The 12,912-nt window shown below is 39.5% G+C and overlaps 1 protein-coding gene across 4 annotated transcripts; it reads right to left on the reverse strand.

Annotated features, from left to right (window-relative positions):
• Positions 1–161: 161 nt before the first annotated feature.
• RINT1 (RAD50 interactor 1) lies at positions 162–12,639 on the reverse strand. 4 transcript variants are annotated; one of them, XM_037387878.1, is made up of 15 exons: positions 12,550–12,639; positions 11,534–11,715; positions 10,953–11,148; positions 10,580–10,821; positions 10,256–10,429; positions 10,029–10,178; positions 8,732–8,888; positions 6,772–6,882; positions 6,351–6,576; positions 5,622–5,759; positions 4,683–4,882; positions 3,236–3,450; positions 2,306–2,486; positions 2,099–2,217; positions 162–873 (listed from the first exon to the last, which is right to left on the reverse strand). In XM_037387878.1, exons 3-15 carry the CDS (start codon positions 11,127–11,129, stop codon positions 660–662), a joined length of 2,304 nt encoding a protein of 767 aa, XP_037243775.1. In that variant the 5' UTR covers positions 11,130–11,148; positions 11,534–11,715; positions 12,550–12,639; the 3' UTR covers positions 162–659. The 4 variants fall into 4 exon arrangements, with proteins under 4 accessions (XP_037243775.1, XP_037243776.1, XP_037243773.1 ...); XM_037387879.1 differs by lacking the exon at positions 12,550–12,639 and adding an exon at positions 12,105–12,213 and having other exon boundaries at positions 10,953–11,140; XM_037387876.1 differs by lacking the exon at positions 12,550–12,639 and adding an exon at positions 12,105–12,213.
• Positions 12,640–12,912: the final 273 nt, after the last annotated feature.

Raw genomic sequence — 12,912 nt, forward strand, 5'->3', positions numbered from 1 at the left:
TTCATTCTTTTTTAAAGGGAAGACCAACTTCAGCAAGTTACAACAAATGTCCACAGTTAAAGAAGGGTAGCACGTCCAAGTAAAATGCTGTTTTCTTACTTACAGTCATTATGCAGTTTTTAAGGAGAAACTTTAAACAAAAATTAGGAGAGACTCTAGTACACAGAAGAAAAAAAATAGTGTGTTTTCTTTATTCAAAGTGACATATTCCTTCATTCTTTCCTTCTGTGTCTTGTTTATACACATTTCAATAAAGAATACCCATTACTTGGGGCTTAAAGATGTAAAAAATCTGTGCTTCAATGAAGGTGGACCTGTTCATACAAAAGAGTTGCCCATATTGTATACGGGTGTGTTTACATACTCTCTATTTCTTAGAACATTACCCAGCACACAACATTGACAAGGCAGATGTATTCATTAGAGGTGAAGACAGTTTTAGCTTCCAAATGCAGCAGCAAGGGGGCTGCACACAAGTCAGGAGTGTTTTGAAATTTTTCTAAAACCGTATACAGTAAGGTATAAGACTAGATTAAACCAATCATTCAGCATAGAGTATTGAAAAAACCTACACAAGTATTAATACTTATTTCAAACAAAAGCAAAGCAAATAAGTAATCTAGACCAAGTTACTGTATTAACCATTCCTGAAGAAGTCTTTATTTTCCTGTATTTGGCCAACTAGCTCTCAAATTGAGAAGAATCTCAACATCTTTTTGAGCTAATTTATAAACTCCAAGTTCGTTTAGTGCTGCTGTTGCGGATGGTTGGTTTGGCTTTAACGTGTCACTTTCTGAAGCTGACTGTAGTACATCCTTCAGAAGCAAGGCAGAGCCAACATTCAGGTTCAGGATAATGCAGGCTTCTTTTATGCTAAAAGAGAAAGTTAAATAGATTAACACAAGAAGTGTGCATGAGATGCACTTAATTTTGTGCACAAGTGATCAACAAAAAACACTCCATGGACTTCTGAAAGGGATCAGAAGTGTTGGACTCAAAGGTACTGCTCAGATCAAGGCAAACAGTATACTTGTTCTTACTGTCTAAGCCTTTTCCCTTATGTATGTGTATTTCATAAGCATCAGTATTTTGCCTCCCAGTGCCTGGCATGGCTTTTGCTTCTTAAGTTTTCACCACTATTAAAAATACAGAATAGGATTTACCACTTAATCTGTCTGGCTTTCCCTAACTACACTTTTCCCCTAAGAATTAGATAATTCTTATTCAGTATATTTTAAGAGCACAGTTTAACAGACAGTTGTTAGAATCTGAACATTTTCCCTAATTAATTTCATTAGGGAGGAAACAGATACCCTGTCTTTTTGTCACACTGTTTCTAGTCTAAGTATGACAGACAGCCACGTGCCCATTATGCATTATTTATGGCTCCTTTGTGCATCCGTTCTTCCTCTTATGCTGGGAATAATACGTGTGTATCCGTTACCTTTATGAAGGTCATGTGCTCAAAAAAAAGCCTTAAACCTGAAGATAACTACATCAATATTCCAATTAAAAAATGCCAATATATAATCTTTGTCTTCAACTGTTCAAGACTGAATGCCATGCTCCATGTTGGTTTAAAAATATTAAGATTTCTGCCCCAATTAGTCCAGGAGTTTAACAGTAGATTCTTTGGAAGACTGTGGGCTATTTAAAAAAAGACTAACCACAAAGAAGGTAGCTGCTTCTCATCAATGACAGCAACTAGACTGCTATGCAAGGCAATTCTGAATGGGAAGACAGTGTAAAGTAGTCTTTCTTCTAACAATGAAGTTTACTGTGTTCTAACTGTATCTTTGAGAGTTTTATTGGCCCCAGTTTTAGAAGTCTGTGCTACTTCTATTCCTTCTGTAAGTTAATTTATCTGGATATCCTGCCTGCACAAAATACTCCGGAACACATGGCACAGTCTGGTGCTGTCTGAATACGTGCTGCTGAGTCAAAGCTTTCCTAGTTGTAAACACTGGAAGCATAAATGATCCACTCGTTTTAAATGTATCAAAACTCACTGTGAAAAAAAATTGGTGATTTGTAAGACACCTGTATTCATCCAGACGTTCACTTTTGAGATACCCATAGATGAGGTTTGCCTACTTACTGCTTGAAGTAGTTTTCTGGCCTCTTGCAGTAGTGTGAAAATAAAGGGAACAGATTTCTAGCCATGTCAAACTGGAGTTGTGCTGCTCCTCCTTCGTTGAAATGATTTGCCATAATTATCTACAAACACAACGAGATGCATCTACTGTTGAAGCCAGTCACTGACACCCACACTGTATTGCAAAGGTCACATTTTGCTGATACCTACTTCCTGATATATGTATATATCCACCTTCTCTGCAAGCATTTGCCAGAAAATTTTGAACAGCGAGTGACAGAGCTGCTGTTCTAGTTGTAGCAAGCGGTCTCGTAGGGTCAACAACATCGGGCAAGCTGTGCTTGATAAAGACATTACTGCTTGCTCTGCTTGAGATGGTAAAGATAACCACCTGAAAGAAATTTTCACACTGAAGTCATCATAATGAAATTATTCATATGACAACTGAAGTCAAAGTTACCCTTTAAAAAGAAAAACCCTACCCATTTACAATGGTTCAGAGAGAGTTCTTCCCCATTTCAAATCTAAAAGTAATCGCAGTCTAATGCTATGTTTAAATTTCCTTTAATATTAAATCTCATGCTTTAGTTATAAACCTCTGAACATGCCATTCAAAGAAACCCATCTAATTTACAAAATCACTGAGTAGTTGTATTCCTTTTATGAAGTACGTCAGAAATTCTACTCAGGAGCAAGCATTCAAGAAGCCCTGAGTCTGTGAAGACAGAACAGTCATTACAGGGCATTCTGCATTAACTTTATTAATACTACACGAAGAAAGTAATTCTTCTCCAAAATAGAGTGATCCAGAATTCTTCCTAGGATTTTTAAGATAACGCACTCACTAATTGTGGAAGTACTTTAGAAAATATAGGATTGAAATAGTCTTATATAAATATATACAAAAAACTATACACAGCCTTATATATAACATATATATAACCTTTTTTTTATATATATATGTATATATAGCCTTATATATAATAAGTGTTAAGAAAATTTTCCAAAACTTACTACTCTGCATCATTCCTATTCAGGAAAATAATTTTGCCTATTGGCTATTCCTGCCTTTATTTACCTCAGTATTTTTAAAAGGAAATAATATTGTAACATGGGAAGAGAGTAAACAGACAAAATCACCTCTCTTTTTTGTACAGCTTTGCAGCATCTTTGACCTCTTTGAAGACATGATCTACTTGACGAGTCAGCATGTCATGTTTCAGACGTTCCAGGAGGTTAATCATTTCATCAAAGACAGAACTCTCCATGGAAGCCAGCTGCCCGAGCTGCAGTTGACTCACAGCACTACTTTCTGCACAAACCTCCAGCTCGGCCTGCTGTAGCTGCAAGAAGAACTAGAGAAACAATCAGATGTGAGTACTACAAAAAATCATTGCCATTTGACGTTTTCTTTGGTGCTGTAACAGGCACGGTTCTAGAAAACACTCTCCTGACACATTTATAAACTTAACATTTTAAAGATTTAAAAAATGCTTGCTTGTCTTTCCCCATGGTCCCGATTTAGTGAAAAACAAAAGAGAGTGGTTTAATACTAGTGATGGAACTGACATGGGTTCCAGATACAACAACAGATAGGTAATGGGAATACATCTAAAGAAATACTAAAAAGGTATTTTAAGATTGACAGCAGAATGCTTTAAAAAACCAAACCAAACTGATTTTGACCTTTTTGATGTTTGCAAAAGTAAACTAGAATCTTTAGTTGTTTTAGAAATAATCATTCATTAAATCATAAATTTGCTGGGCTGGTAACAGCAAGAAAATAGTTTAATGTGACATAGTGGTAACAACTTCTTGGTTTTGCTTTTAAGCAGATCAAGACACTTAGGTAGCCACAGCTATACAACATGATAGCAGCTTCTTATCAAATCAAGACTATTCTCTGCTAGAGCCACACTTCCCTGTGAAGACAAAAAAGATTTGGAGGCTGCCCATCTTGCACGCAATACCTATTTCTACACACTTTACATGTAGCAGTTTTTATGACATTGTGTACCAATAACCATAGAAAAGCTGAAATGCTGCAGAACAGCCATGCTGCCACAAGGTTACTATATAGGAAAAAAAAATAACTAATTCCCAATATCCTGTTATCAGTGAGTGGCTTTTCTGAGCAACACCTAAACCAGGTTGCAACGCAGATACCCATGCCAAATCCATTTAAACTAACCTGCTATGGGACTAGTTCAAGCATTGTGCATAGGCCACTGCACGCACTTTAACACTGATGCCATTAACACTGGCTCACAGAGCTCCAAAATCAACTCACTTTTTACAATACAAAGCATGTAAAGGAGACTACTTTTTTGTCTGTTCAGATTATTCCACTCCCCAGGCTGTCTCTGCAGTTCCCTGTAAAGTTTCTAATTAATGCAGCTTACATCTCAAACAATAATCTGTCCTTATTTACACATCTTTTATTAAATCTGAATTTACATCTCAATCTATATTTCTTAGTAATTAGTTCTTCTGAATACACTTAAACAGTGCTGAAAATAAAACATCTGATATCAAACAAACATTCAAAGTCCATTTCTTAATTATTTTAAGTAAAATAATTACTTACTACATTGTCAGCCCAGTCTGCCAACACCGTTGCTATATAGTTAACAGCGTTAAGGATTGCACAGTATCGGAATCCTAAGGAAGCTCTAGTCTCTTCCTTCATTACTTGAGTTAATCGTATCCTGAAATCATCAACTAACTCCTTCTGTAAGCCCAGGAACTGTAGTTTTCTGGAATCTGTTGGAAGATTCTTATACCGGTCTGGAAAGACGTTAATAGTGTTGTTAGGTTTTCCAACACCAAAGAAAAGCTATTCAAAAAGAAACATTACCGTCATCTTACTACACAACCTTACACCTATGAGAACATCGTACAGTATTTAAAACAGGTGGCATATTTTAATGGTTTCAGGGAAGCTACTCAATGCAAAAGCTAAACACGTAAAGAAACTTCATCCTCCCCCCTCCTGCTTCCACTAGTATTTTGTATTGTAATACCTGAAGCAACGTCATTACACCACACCATCCAGTGCAGCCCCTGGAGCGTACTCACAGAGTAAGGCAACATCGTGGAATACACAATTAAGTGTCTCCTGAAAACTTACTTGCTCTTACTTGTTCTGTTCCAAGAAAGCAGACTTGACTTTATAGCTTCTAAATTGTCGCAGATTTGAAAGGAATAGTAGGATTTTTTTATAACTGCATTGTAACAAATTATGTTCCCTCAGTTATGAATGGGTTTTAATATGCTAAATATCAAATGTATTTTTTTAATTATTATTTTGTAAACATGCCACTAGCTCAAGACTGAATAGTGTCTTGACTTGGTGTCCAAAATACAAAAAGAACAGGAAAGCTTTTATTAAATTGCAAACATCCCAACTTCGCAACATTGTTTGGTGACTACTGCTGACAATGGATATTTAGGAAAGAAATCTGTTAGCTGAAGGGTTTTTACTATTCATTACAAACAAGAGCAATGCCCATACGTTAACATTTACCTGTTATAACTAACAACAGAGTCATAAAAGTTTCAGCGCAGTCTGGGACTTTCATTTCATCTACATCAGTGATATCTTTGTATTGTGATATCCACGCAGCCTCTGATGAAAGCATCGAGTCCATTTTCTGAAGAGCAACTGAGATGTACAAAACTTGTAAACTGTTTAAGTTTTTAATTAAAAAAAAAATCTAACAAAATCCCTTCTAAAATACAGAAAGATAAAAGCCTTAACTCTAGTAAGTTAAATTTACATTTTCAGGTTATAAAACTACTGATGACTGGCTTCATACGAAACCAGCTTCAATATATCTGCATTTGCAATGCTGTTAACAGCTACGACAGAATTGTTTGGGGATTTTGTTGTTTTTTTAACAGTTGGCTTGCTCCTTTCCAATATATTTCCTCTTCATTTCTCAAAAATTAATACCTTTCCTCTATTTCAATTTAAAGTCCACCCTTGTCTGCACACACATAAATATAACATTTCTCTAAAAATAAGTCTACTGAATCACATGCAGCTTAGGGACAAGAGTCCTACAAAGTACAGAAGCACTATTAAGAGTCTAACCAATCTTCCACCAAAATAATCAGAGTATAAAAATACGCACATCTTAGTAGTAGCCCTGTCCAAGTGACTCATCCTATTTGAGAATGCTATTCATATAAGTATACACATACTTTCTGATTGTGCAATATAAAAGACAACAAAATCAAATGGAAGTCTTACATTTTTTTTCCACTGTTAGCCACCTTTGGAAGCAGGATTCTTCTGACAGAATATGCATGCAGCTGGGAAGGCTGCTGAGATAACCATGAACACTGTATAACTCTCTCTCAAATAGAAGTACCTCATCCACAAGGTGACAAAAGAGCGTATCATCATACAACAGGCATGGAATATCAGCAGCCAGCTTCTCCAAAATCAGCATTACTAGAGCACGAGAGAATTCAAGCTTTTGAAAGAAAAAAAGTGAATAAAATGTCAGAAACAGGAAGTATTAACATATGCAAACATGTACATAACAAACCGCTACAAGACTGAGTTAAGTATTACCAAATTACTTTGTGAAATCAGTGGAAGTGGGCTCACACAAGTATCTACCAGAAGTTGATTGTATTCATATATGTAAAACCATGAAAGTGCTTACCCCAGCATTCACTGAAGATCCTGCCTTGTCCAGTATTGGCTGGATTTTGTCATCAAGGAACTTTGCATGATTTCCAATCCACATCAGTACTTGCGTTAAATACCACTCAGGCTTATATAAAAAAGAAAATAAAGTATTAAATGCATCCAACAACATTTGTTCAAGTGCTACTAGCATCTTAAGACAAACATCTAAAATCACCAGTCTCTTCCCTTGACTTCTCTCGATCTCAGATTACACAAGTCTTTCACTGTGTTTTACTTAGCTTTGATTTTCATAAAAGCAGTATCAGAGAAGTATTTCTGGATTTCAGTTGCCTTAAATGCACCAATTAATCTGTTTCTTCTCAGGCAAAAGCTCCATTTTTTATCTCCCCTTCTCTACTGCTTTCTCAGACGTGAGGTCCCCTTCGCTGCTTCATGTACTTCCTCCTGTTCTTCTCTGTGGTCTTTATTTCTTGGTACAGCAAAAAGGATGTACTCCTGAAAAAATTCTTCCCAGTAGCTCCATTCTGTCATTGTACCCAACCTCAGCCCCACCTTCCCCCAGGAGGTGGGGAATGTATCACCTTCTCATTTCACATTTTAATGCCTTTAAGTTTTTGCAGTTTCCATACCTAAAGATACGGTCTGTGGTTTTTGATGAACGCTTCTTTCAGCGTTAGTGCAAGTGGAAGCAGTTCCTATCCTCCTCACTCCCAATAGCTGAAGAACCTTCTGTTGAACTGCACTCACATTCTCCAGATCTTGTGCATGTTTCTCACATCTGTATTAATTTTCACTTGTCTACTGAATTTCATCACGTTTGGGGTTGGGGTTTTTTGACCCTCCCTCTGCAACTCGCCAAGATCACTGTGAACTCTGAACCTGTCCTCTGAAATACTTGTAATCCCTTCCAGGTTGATGTCTTTCAAATATTTCACATGGCTATTTTCTTTACACCATTACCCAAGGTATTATTAAAAAAAACAACGACCAAACCATAACGAAAAAAACAACCCAAAATTGAGCAAAGTGCTGTTGGAATACCTTTCTGATCTGACACTAGATTACCTGTAAACTTATCTTCACAAGTTTTTTTAGAAAAACAGTTGTTCACCTATTCTTGTTCACAGATTTCAACTCTTAAACGTAATTTTCCTGTTTGCTTCTGAAATTATTTTGTTCATATCTATAAAACCTCTCCCCCACTAATACACATAACATTATTTTTAAAAGCACCATAGTAGCAAATGTCACGATTGCAAACATATTCACATTTACCTGAGATTGTCAATACAAGCACACAGACTTGTGCAACTAAACTGTTACAATCAGCTCTCGAACTCTGCTCCAGATGTACTGCAGCAGCATTAATGCATTGAAACCTGCTCCAATCATTACTCTCAAATAAAAATCCTCAGTCTTTGAAGATAACACAGACAAAAAATGACTCAGTTTCTAACTGGTAAACTGGATATCTCTTGTACGTCAATTAAAAAATTTAACCCAGAAAACTATGTAACAGTGCCTTTAGGCTAATCACATTTTATCTAGTAACAGCAGAATCCATCATTTTCAGTTACATGAAGGCAGCAAAAGACAATGCCAAAAATCAAAGTCACAGCTTTGTACAGCCTTTGAGTTCAAGCGATAAGGAACAGTGCATTTTCATGCAGACAGAGGAAATATATCAAAACTTCTGAAATTATGGGAATCAGTCTAAGATTGTAGTAACGCTTTCTAAAGGATCTGGGCAAGGGAGAAATATTGCCTGGCCCAGAGAAAATGCTTGTGCCTCTGGAAAGTCTCCAAGTGCTATTTTGATGTCTGTCCACACTTAGGTAGGTACAAGAACTGCACAGTTTTGAAGAACCTTAATTTCAGAAAGGAAAGTGTTAAAGCTATCCAATTTAAATACAGTAATCTATCTCTTGCTTTAAAAAGCAATTAACCCCCCGCAAAACTGCTTTCTCCCATACCTTGTTTAAAACATTGGTTTGTTTATTTCCAGTGAAATGATACTTGAATCTTTTCTGAAGAGGATTCAGCATGATCTGTATTGGAAGGATAATGGGTGGCGATGGGGGTAAAGAGTACTTTTCTGGAAATTGTTTAGGTGTGGTTAACAGTTCATCTCTAAGTTTGACAGTTAAGGATGAATTTAAGTGTGGAATTCTCCCAACATCATCATTTCAATAGCATGGGTTTATAAAAATGAACATTTCTTAGTTTTACCTCATTGGCTGAAGGCAGCATTATGCAATCAATACAATTCCTCAAATATGAAGAATACTCAAAATATTTCCATTCATATAAAATTTAATACAACTCAGGCTGCTAAGGATTATTTATTCAATCGCAATACAAGTCACTTAAGTCAGTCTGATTTAGGAAACTCGTATCATTAAAAAAAAACAACACAGAAAACCACCATTGTCAGTACCACACACGGGCTGTCCAAGAGACACACTCATATTTGTTAAAAGAAGGATAAAAGACTCATGAGATTAATAAATACAAAACATGATCTCCCATTTTCATGTACCTGATTTAAGTGACCCTGTCTGTCAGGCCAAAATTGTTACCAGCTCAGAGCTGTGTAGAATGGTCTTGTATCTTCCCACTCCATGCCTTTAAAAAAAGCAGCCACAATCACTCCAGGAAAAATTGTTTGGTTGAGCTTTAGCTCTGCTTTGTTTAACTCACAAAAATAACCCCAGAGGAACAGAACGAGCAGCAGTGCCTTCTGATTAACCTCAAAGGCAGACGACTATTGCACAATGAAAAGCCTTCTCTAGTCACCCCTTTTTACAAAGTCTCCTTCTGAAACATTATCTTTAGCTTTCCCTCTTTTCCTTCTGGGATGGGACGCATCAAGGTGATTATGGCTGATTTCAAAAAAGGCTATGAAAGGAAGAGCGTTAACTGTGTAAAATAAAATATACATCACTATTTTTTTTACTAACACGAGTAATCTTACCGAAGTGTATGTAAGGCCTGATCCTCATGAAACCTGAACTGTCAGCTACTGTGAGATGACTAGATCTCATGTCTTGGAGGTAGGAAACTTTGCTACTGCCAGAAACGGCAACTTTAGCACCTGGCATTTTTTAAACAAACAAAAAAATTCATTCTAATGTTAACACAAAGTAACATAACTTCAAATTATCTTCTGTCTTTAGGGAGAACAAAATTTTAAATAATTCTCCTTGAGAACGTGCATCTCTGACATTTGTTATTCTTACTGAAGTACATGACAATTATTTAAAAGGATACGAGGTTTGCAATTTCAGAAGCTGACAAAACAACATCTCCAAATTGTTGTATACATCAGGAGCACTGGCTGGTGCAGCAAGGCCGAATGCCTGAGACTGTGGTGGCCCCACAAATGGCCAGCGGAGCTGGGTTAGTACCTCTTCAAAGTCACTGCAACACAAAATAAGCAATTTAACTCGAATCTACAGTACAACCCAAAGATGAGAGAGTGACAGTACATCTCTTACCTCGACAATTTGTCTTTAAGAATTTTATGCCAGAATTTAACAGTGGATCTCACAAAAGCAAGAAGATGAGAACAAGATGATTCCTGAAGTTTAATATCTAGTTCTGCCATGAACGCTAGAGTACTGGCTGCCTCTGGAACATTGTTGGTCATCAGATATTGCTGAATGCTATCACTATAAAATACAAGTCAAGACCAAAAACTTATTAAAGGTAACAGAAAAAAAATCATTTGTATATTGAGAAATTAAGATGAAACTATTGTCACAATGGGACAATCTAGGTTACCAGTCTCAGAACACAGATGCAGTACTCCGGAACTTTACCTTAACTCTTCTATTCGTGAAATCCATTTAAGATAGGCCAGGTGTCGTTCAATCTCTTCCACTTGACTAATTAGTACATGGAGATCCTCCATGCATGGCTGTGCTTTCAGTAAGTGGCTACTGACTGAAACAGACAGAAGAGCTTCTTCCTCTAGAAGCCGACCCAGAGACTTTTTAGAATCTTCTGCATTCTTTAAAGCATTCTGTATTCTTTTAGGAACTTCCGATGAAACTGTAAGTACCTACATTCACAGAGAAATATGAAGTCTGCCATCTGAGATATTAACACATTGCTTTAATTTGGTTAAACATACTTAATCAGTCATACAGCATATATAGAAAAAGAAAGAAAAAAAAAAAAAAAGATGCTTACCTGTTCTTCTAACTGCTTTTTATTTTCAGATAGCTTATCAATAAGGCTGTCTAGCTTCCTAAGAGAATCATAGTCATTTCCAACTTCTCTTTCCACAAATTCAGAAACATAGTATGGGATATCACAATGATCTAGGTCTCTAGTGACTTCTTTCTTTCCAACAGCAACAGCTGCCATGTTTTCTTTCTCTGCAATACTGATCATACAATTTTTAATTAGTCACCACTAAGCACAAAAAAACTATTGATCTACTGAGCTTATGAAAAGCCGGCCCGTTCAATTTAAACTGAAACTTAAAGCAGTATATTTCTTGAATGTCATATTTAAGTGAGACAATTTGGTGGCCTAAGTCTTAGCTGATAAAACCTTGCTTACACATCCAACTGGTAATTTATCATATGTTAATAATTACAAAAGAGAAGTATGCCTGTCAATTTCAACCTTCCCTGACAGTATGAATTTCATTAAAAACAGTTCAGTACATATGTAGTTTCTACATATGTAATACAGAAATCTTAATGAGGAATACTGGAAAAGTGGTTTTGCAAAATACAAAGGAAGATAACAATATTCTGCTTTACCTCTTTGCACAGTTTAGGATGCTCCAGAGATATCAACTGATGACTGACTTATACTAGCAAAGGATCCGCTCAAGTCTTGCGATGATTTGTAGAGTAAAATCATCATTGAGAAAACCCACGCAGTTTAACAGAAAAGGCACTTGCTGATCTACACATTTGGCAGCATCCGGAGAAAACCAGACCTGAAATTGAGAGGATCACGTACCGTGAAACAAAAAAAGGCAACAATGACAACTGTTTGGCTAGTTCAGTTCTCAGCTTTTTAGTATCACTCTCAAAAGTGATAAATGAAAATCATACACTTGTACTTTATCTGCTACAAGTTTTCATTAACTAAAAAAACCCCAAACTATTAGGCATACGACAGGAAAGAGTGAGAAAACGGTGCAGTTGCTGAGCCAAAGTTGGAGAAGCAGCAGCGAGCAGCCAGTAGAACAAACTGGGAGACCAAGGCTGTTGCTGACAAAGAAATGAATTAAAAAAAAAAAAGAGTAGTAAAACGCACCATGCGGTTCGCAGCAAGGAAAACAAGTAATACCGCACCAGACTGCTGCCCAAGCGCTGCTCTTACCAGAGAAAAAGATGAAGACACGGGAGGCGAGAGGCACGGGACACTGCAGCACCCCCCGGCCACCCCCCCGCTGGCGCACGCAGCCCCGCACCCACCCCCGCCACAGGGCCGCGCCGTTCCACGGGGCGCTGGGAGGCCCCGGGGAGGCCGCTGCCGCCCGCGGCCCCGGCGGCTGGCCCAAGCCCCCTCCCCCGCCGGCCGCCAGCGCCCCGCCGCGCCCCTCTCCGCCCGCTCCGGGCTCTGCCCCCGGGGCGGCGCTTTCCCGCGCGGCGCCCAGCGGGGCTGGGGTGACGCACCCGGCGGGACAGGCCCGCCTTTCCCCCGGCCGGCCGGCCGACCCCCGCGGGGCTCCCGCCCGCCGGAGGGACAGCTGCTGCGGCAGGGCCCGGCAGAGCCCCGCGGCAGGGCCGGCCCGCCCGGCTGACAGCACCGCCGCCTCCCTCACCCGCCGCCTCCCTCGGCGGCCCCGCGGGCGCCCTGACACGTTCGTGGGCGGGGCCGGAGAGCGCAGGGCGCACGCGCACTGCCCCCCCGCCCGGGTGAGGGGCCCGGCCGCCGCCAGCAGCGCGCATGCGGGGGGTGCCCGCTCGCTGCCGGTGGCCCCGCAGCCGGCGGTACCGCCCCGGGCAGCGAGCGGCCGCGCCCCAAGGGAGGGCTCCGCTCCGCTGAGGGCGGGGCGCAGCGGGTTCCGTTCCGTGCGGGAAGCGCGGCCCCGCCGCTTCGGGAGGCGCCAGCGCCGCGGGAACCGCGCCCTGCCCTGAGGTACCTGGCGGGTGCGGAAGGCGCAGGGGCAGCGCCGCCCGCGGCA

This window comes from Falco rusticolus, chromosome 5 (assembly GCF_015220075.1).
Source record: "Falco rusticolus isolate bFalRus1 chromosome 5, bFalRus1.pri, whole genome shotgun sequence".
Taxonomy (NCBI): Eukaryota; Metazoa; Chordata; class Aves; order Falconiformes; family Falconidae; genus Falco; species Falco rusticolus.

Excerpts from the sequence above, each read along its gene's own strand:
- RINT1 (XM_037387878.1), bottom strand. The coding sequence starts at position 11,129 with ATGGCAGCTGTTGCTGTTGGAAAGAAAGAAGTCACTAGAGACCTAGAT. Across the intron at positions 3,451-4,682 it reads CAGACTGGGCTGACAATGTA|TTCTTCTTGCAGCTACAGCA; the intron begins GTAAGTAATTAT and ends TTGTTTCTCTAG. Across the intron at positions 874-2,098 it reads CCAGAAAACTACTTCAAGCA|CATAAAAGAAGCCTGCATTA; the intron begins GTAAGTAGGCAA and ends TTTCTCTTTTAG.